This window comes from Limulus polyphemus, unplaced genomic scaffold, assembly GCF_000517525.1.
Source record: "Limulus polyphemus unplaced genomic scaffold, Limulus_polyphemus-2.1.2 Scaffold871, whole genome shotgun sequence".
Taxonomy (NCBI): domain Eukaryota; kingdom Metazoa; phylum Arthropoda; class Merostomata; order Xiphosura; family Limulidae; genus Limulus; species Limulus polyphemus.
Window position 1 is genome coordinate 82968 of NW_013666481.1, and position 8045 is coordinate 91012.

Below are 8045 nucleotides of genomic sequence, written 5' to 3' on the forward strand. Positions count from 1 at the left end.
TGTATTCCTTTTCTTACTGAATGGATAGATCTGACCCCTTCTTATGATATGTATTCCTTTTCTTACTGAATGGATAGATCTGACCCCTTCTTATGATATGTATTCCTTTTCTTACTGAATGGATAGCTCTGACCCCTTCTTATGATATATATTCCTTTTTTACTGAATGGATAGCTCTGACCCTTTTTATGATATGTATTCCTTTTCTTGCTGAATGGATAGCTCTGGCCCCTTCTTATGATAAAATTTTAAGCACACAGCACTAGCTAAGCTGAATATCTAGCTACATGCACTTCATTATCATAATCACTGCCACAAACATATATGGGACACACAAAACAACCTTTGTTTTAACTTTGAAAAGTGTATTATTAAGTAAATATTCTGAGAAATAGGTAAGCAATAAAATCAATAATTTTATATTTAATCTAAAAAAATTATAAATGTTGCATATTAACTTGCAAATCTTGGAAATACATGAAGGAATAAGTATCTCATTTTATGCTTCTCACAATCTGAGAACATAATTATCTGTAAAATATTTCATGGAATTATCTCACATAAAATACAATGTAGGTATAACAAATCAAAAGAAAAATATAGTAGTTATACAACACCATATGTATTTCTCTGTATATTTAAGTATAAACCAATCACTGGGAGAGTTATTTATCTATAAATGTGGCAGTGAAAGAGATAAGGATATGGTGTGTTAAAATCAGACAATAAAAAGTTTTAAAAAACAATTAGAAACTATAAAATCTCAAACTAGATCACAGAGAGATCATTGTACTTTAAATATAAAAGCAGAAGGTGAGTGAAGTTATGAAGATAAAGAAAAAATCAACTGCAATTACTTTCTATAATGCTATTGTAAATCAAGTAGAAAACGGTATTCACCCATGCAAATGTCCTGTAATTAATGCCATATTTCTAAGACAGTTGAGTAAATGCTGCTGAAAGATACTAGATGACTTCATTGTTCATTAAACAAATTAAATAAATGAAAGGTTATAATGTATGCAAACTTCAAACTGGTAACTACTGAGAAGAAGTGTCATCACGTAGTAACAGGCATGTGCATAACATTCCTTGCTGAAGACACAATCTCTTAAAGACAAGGAATCTTTGAATATGTTGTTGTTGTTTTTCACAATTATTTTTTGTACTAAATTATTAGGATAAAAATCTACTGACCCACTGGAATCTTTGACTCTATGAGCAAAACAAAAGCTGTATTTAAACAATGAGTTGTTACACACACTAAATGTACATGCAGTGTAAATCATGCCTAAAGTTTATTAATCCTGTAAGACATGCTGCAAATTAAAAAAGTGTACTTTTGGAGCTAGGTCATGAACATAGTGTTAACAAACACTTAGAAAGTTCACCAAGAACACACAAACTAGAAAATAAAAAACAAACCTATTGAAACTAATACAAAAGATATACATTATATAAATGCTACACTTAACATGGAATAAAATGAAAAATTCAAAACAAGAAACATGATTTTAGGCATTTATTTCTTTTTTCTTTTGTTTTCCAACTTTCCTTCATTCATTTCCTTTATGGGCATTAAATTAAATGTCAATTAAATTAGATAATCAGTCAGGAATTAAGTAATTAAGTATAACACATTAATGGAGGGATGACAAAGTGTAAGTTCTTAATTTCTAAACTTAAAATTTATGATTTTATACACAATTTCCAAAATAAGAAATTTCCTGTAATCATTTATTAGTGACAATTTCTATCTTTAGACTACTAAGATCAGAAGTTATTTCATCAATAATTTGCATAGTAGTAGCCTTAACAAGCTCGATGTCTCAAATAGCAAGGTAATTCAGCTTACAAAGCACATTAATAAATTTCACTAGCAGGGGAAATTATTTATCCTGAAATAAACGTTTATAATAAATGTGATTGATCAACTGTGATATCAAAATGAAAACCCATTTTTGTATTTGTCTGAAACAGAATGAGAGCTCCAAGCACTCGTATATCTTACTTGTGTTTAAAACTAATACTGACTTCTCCATCTAAGAATACCATTAAGTGAGAAAGTTATTCCAAATACTGGTTAGGGCAAAAGTTTTATTCTTTCAACTTTTATTTTAATGAAACAATCCATTTTATAAAAATATCTCCCAGTTGTTTTGCCTATTAGTTCCAGCCTTCAAGTTGTTTATTTATCGAAAAAAGCTATTATTGTGTGCAAAAATTCTTGAATTACAATTTCTGGTAATACAAACTTTAATTTGGCTACAACATTACCAGTCTGTAGGCCTAAAAATCTGTGATAACAATCATGTAAACTGCATGCTTGTTTTTTTCACATCTGTAGTTTACATGATTTTTATCACAATTTTAGACTTACTAGTTTCTATTGCTTCACTAACTTTTGGCACTTAAACCATAACTGTTGAAGTATTATTTTATATATCTAAATAATGTTTCAGAAAATCTTTTGTTTCTTGTCATCCAGTTCAACTGATGAGTTCTGGCATTGGATGAAAAGCCTCTTGAGGGAAATAAAAGATAGAAATGTTATTCTTACATGCCTCTGATTTTGAATTAAAAACAGACAAATTAAGAAGATTTTGAAAAAAACATCTGCAGTTTACATGATTTTTATCACAAAATTTATGCCTATTGGTTTCTAATGCTATGCCTGCTTTCAGCATTTAAACCATTACCAGTTTATACTTGCTAGATCATGCCTTGTATAATTAAAATCTTGTACATTAGCTCTCCATACAAAATACATTAATTTCCAATACAAATTCTGTACAGCTTTTTGTGATATTTTTTACTTTTTAAAAAGTTTTTCCAAGTAAATACCTAGAGAAATCAATAACGTACCAACTTTCCTTGAGACTGCTTTACATTTTGTATTTGTGGCTTATCACATAAGGCTATAGAGAATATATTTTCAACTTTTCCATCAGCAACCAAAGCATCAAAATATGGAGTAACGGATGAATCTGGCTATACGAGAGAAATGAAACAAATACATGATTACATTACACAGATCAAAGTCTCTTTATGCAAAGTATATTCAAAGAACACTGAAATCCTGCATTCACAATCAAACAAACAATGGTAGGATATATTGCATATGGATATTTTTGAACATTTAACAAGCTATAATTTCCAAACATTTAACACTTTATGTTTCCCAACAAGAGTGATTAATGACATAAATAATTAATAAACACTATACTAAAAATCATATTCTAGCTGCACTAACACTCTGTTAAGAAGGTATAACAATGGAATTAGTAGGTTTGTGTGACAAGAAGGGACATGAATCAAAATTTCAAGAATATATAGACTTAAATACACAAATAATACATGATAAAAACATAATTCTTAATAGAGGCTTGACTTATTATTACATTTATTTCTTATTTATACATGCACCGTATAAATATAAATTAAAATACACCCGTATCAATTTGAGGGGATTTTCAATGTAGAATATTACAATTTCTATGGTCTGTCTGTCAAAGCTAGCTACAGCACTTAACAGCTGTGACAACAGGGGGGAAAGACACATTAAATCTGCAGCAGTTTTTTTTCTTCAGTGTTAGATACAGCAAATTAGAAATTACCTTTAGCATCCCTCTCCTTTCTCTGCTCTACAATATGATACAAACAAGAGCAAGACAGGAAGCAAATAAAAACAAATTAGTCACAGACAGTAAAATAAAGTTACAGACAAAATCTTTATTAATCAAATAGGAAAATTAACATGAGCAAAAATTTCTTATTGATCCTTGTGTATACATAAGGAATAAAATGTAGCATGAAGATGGAATCTCCCCATTTCACTCGAGAAGTACAATTACTTTGGTAATTTAAAACAACAAAAAGCAAATATAAGCTTAAAATGTGCAAGCTTGTAGTGTAGTCCAAAGAAATGCAGTGCTGTCCAAAAATGCAGGTTAAAATGTGTTATTTTAATACAGAGAGCCTTATTTTTAAACAAACTTTCATGTTTTAGGAAGTAATCATACACTTAACAAAACTCCATTTTAGACTTAAACGAGTATTTAAAACTTGATAACACTGGTTTTTGAAATCAGTGGGTGCAACTTATGCTGGAACAAGTTGTTACCAGTTTGTAACAAGCATTGCCCTTAGTGTCTTTAAAAAGCCTCAACAGAATATACACAATTTCTTTACAACACTATAAAACAATGCAAAATGTATTTACACTTCTACAGCATCATTCCTGTATAGTTCTCATACAGCATCAATGAAGATTATTCATGAAAGAAAACTTTTCACACAAATTTTTAAAGCTACAGGAACTATTTTTCTTCAGACTTCATTGCTGTGGTCTAGAGCAGGGATTCTCAAACTGTAGTACAACATACTGCTGGTGGTACGTGGAGCTAATGTCGGTGGTACACGACACAATTAATATAAAAAAATCATCTGAGCTTTTCACGTACATATACACACTATTCTCCTCAATTACAGACTCCCCCTCTACCTGCAAAGACTCCCAAGTACTTTCTTCCCTTCAAACTGACAAAAATGATACCATATATTTTTCAATCATGCCAGAAAAAACAATCACATCCTTCGCATTAATGGGTAAGTGTTAAAAATACGAATTTTTGTTACTAGGTTTTTTTATCTTTTTTTTTTTTTCAATTAGGCCTGGGTTTGTAATTTTAAAAAAATTACACAAAAAGTGGTACACAAGCCTGAAACGTTTGAGAACCACTGGTCTAGAGTTTTTAGAGCAGCTACATTAATGTATGGATTCACTAAAAATCAGTATATATTTTCTTAGTGAAATAAAATGTATCACAAATTTTGTTAATTCCTAAGTAATATCTTTTTTAATGTTTTTACATTAAAGGTACAAAACTTAAGTTAAAGTATTTCACCTTATTATGTAGCAAGTAAATTACCAAATCACTAAGTAAAGCTTTTTTTTTTAAAAAACAAGTAAAGCCAAATGGGTTATAAAAATAACATAGCTTGATATTCAACATAGGAGCTTTCATTACGTCTTACGGTGAATTTGTTAGAATAGAGAAAACTTGTTTGGAGAATGAACTATGATCTTTTAGACTTATAGAGCCATATTAAGCCTCCATACAAGTACATCATTGATGTGTTTTATACAGCAATATTTTATATACATTTTTCAAAACATTCTGTTTACAAAATAAAAACTCTCAATAGACATTTCTTTCAAAAAATGAAACTTACCTTTGCCACAGCAGAGTAGGCAAGTCCTAGCAAGCCCTGCCAATTAGAAACATTCGAGAAAACATCTTCAGATGAAAGAATACAAGCTACATTACACCGAGTCGTAATGGACGGTGAGTTGGGGATAGAAATCAGGTCTGAGCCCAGTGTTCCCGACCACTGACCTTGTACATACTTGATTTTTACTGACTTTCCAGTTAAATGAAATGACTCAGATCTGTAAAATAAAAAAAGTTTCATTTTATTCATCATGAAAAAATCTTTAAACTTTTTTGATATATATATACTTAATAAAATGTTTCTCTTTTGAAACTAATTTGTTTCTATGAATACCAATCAAATAACAAAGCATAAAAAAGTTAAATAGACTATAGTAACCAATTTTGGTAGGAACCAAACTTAACAGTAACTCAATATAAAGAATTGCTTAAGATAAAAACAAAGCAAAAATAACAAGAAAGACATATTACATTTGGATGCTACAAAATCAATATATAAAGAGGTTGAATTTTAAGGTTCCTTCTATTAAAAAAAATTGTATGTAAATAGGAAAAATGACTGACAAAATGTTGTTTTAAGTACATTAAGGGTGATAACAATTTAAAATAAAACTTAACAAATGGGTTTTGCTTACAAGGATTTATTTTTATTTGTTACATTTGAAATTTCTAAAAAAATGATTTATATTTGTTTTTATTTATTTCTAGTAAAGTTTGAATTATATGTCACTGAATATATTTCTACATTAACCTTCTCTATACATGCTTGGTCAGTTTGTGCCAACATGGCAATCACCACATAATCATGAAACTATACATAATTGAACAGAGTAAGCATGTATTCATAAAACTTAGCAAATTTTTAGTAATATTACAAATGTTTTGTATAAAAAATTAGAATTTTTAAGAACATATATTTTTTACAAAAGATTTGTTTGTGAATTTAAGGAGTCAGACTCTGACTAACTTACCTTTTTACTTTGTAGACTGACTACAGCTTGTAACAGAAAATTACAATTATTTATTCTAAATGGTCTCAAGCTCATAAAACTTTACATGTATTTATATCTAATTTTATTGTTTCACTGTAATTTGAACAGTGTCTCACTATTTAACTTTCATAACAAGTTAGAAATCACCCAGCAAATGCACAGCTCGAGTTACGATATTGAATTATGTAACACAAGGTTCTTTTGTACATTCTTCACAGTGAAGTATTTTTGTTTTTTAATCTAACCCAACAAGTTTCTAATTGTTACATATTAGTTACTTTTACAACAATAAAAATACCTACAAAACTAGAAATTTAATACCTATGTGTTAGTCTTATACATCTTTGCTGTTGAAGATTTGAAGTGTAGACAAATATTAACCCTAATTATTGATAGGTTTGTTGTTAGCACTTTACTAATAATAACATGCACCTAACATATAATGTCCTATAACTATCATAATTAACTAGCTTCCTGACTAAGCTGTAATGTATTAAAATAATTCCCTTAGCTGGTCGAGTTGAACCTATTGATAGTAACTTTGAATCTGTATGCTGTCAAAAGTTGTCATAAGAATGCATTATCAAAAAGGAATACTTGCAAAATTTTAGGTCAAATACCAGGAAAAGAAATTATGTTCTGTGTATGCTTTATGCAAATGACTTTAAAAATCATCTATACAGTGTATCATGTAAAATAGTAGCCCACAGGACATTGAAACTTGTCTTACTACACTAAAGAAACATTTTTTTTAACAGAAGTTCAGGAAAGAAAAAATTCTTTTTATTTAACTACAATGTTTTGAGCAACTGCTCTTCCTAAGGTTTGTAAAACAACAAGATAAACAAATCTAACTAGTTTATTTTACAGATGTGGCTCCAATAAAGTGTAATAATCTTTTGTCTTAAATGTTTTATGTAAATGAAGACTGTTTATAAAGATAAATTATTCACTGAATGATTATAATAATAAAAAAAGAATTAGTTTAGTGAAAGAAGCTTAAAACTGAAAATACAACTTTGATAAGTCACTAATCTAGACTTGTGGCTCTACAAATGCAAAAAAACATGGATTTAAACGACAATACAAGGATCAAATAAAGAAGTAGTTGTCTATGAACAGTTAACAGTTTTCTAATCTGAAAATGTAGTTACAATAGACACTCACCTCTCTTCACACAGAAGTTAACATTTTCCCAAATTGAAAATGTATTTCCAATAATACTTACCTCCTCTCACACTACAGCTATTACTCGACTGCCAGGATTTCTTCCTTTGCCCATCTAAGCATTGGTCTGATTTTTTTCTCACTTGCTCCAGTCTTTTATACCCCACTCAATTGCTCTTTGCAATATTTATCTCGTGACCCTCTCCACCTACATCAATGCACCCTCTATTCTGGTATTGTATATAAGCACGTCATTCAGATTATGTTATCACTTTTTCGAGACTGATTGAATCTCGGTCTCTAACATGAGCTCTGAATGGGAAAGAAGGGCAGTAAAGTGTGATCACAGGTTAATATTACTGGAAATACATTTTCAATTTAGGAAAATGTTAACTTCCAAAACATACTTACCTCCTCTCACACTGATAGCTTGAATCTCACATTGACAAGGTTCTGGAGGGGCCGGTGAGGGCATCATCCATACAGAAAGTATCTGTATAGATCTTAGGTGTGTCAATATCAAATTGGCACCCTACTGGGAGAACTGCACTACATCCAGAACAGGTTTCTGTATTATGGGTGGAATTTGACCTGATGTATCATCACTATAGGCCAGGCCCCAACCAGATAGCCAAGGTTACACTACTTGGGG

At 30.0% G+C, this 8045-nt stretch overlaps 1 protein-coding gene across 1 annotated transcript in view; it reads right to left on the reverse strand.

The window, feature by feature from the left end:
- LOC106460967 (beta-secretase 1-like) overlaps positions 1-8045 on the reverse strand; it is a 40909-nt gene that overhangs the window by 18388 nt on the left and 14476 nt on the right. Inside the window, exons 4-5 of the mRNA XM_013920730.2 lie at positions 5236-5452; positions 2866-2991 (exon numbers count right to left, since the gene is read on the reverse strand). Of these exons, the coding sequence (XP_013776184.1) occupies positions 2866-2991; positions 5236-5452 (343 nt within the window). The remainder of the gene's footprint in view (positions 1-2865; positions 2992-5235; positions 5453-8045) is intronic.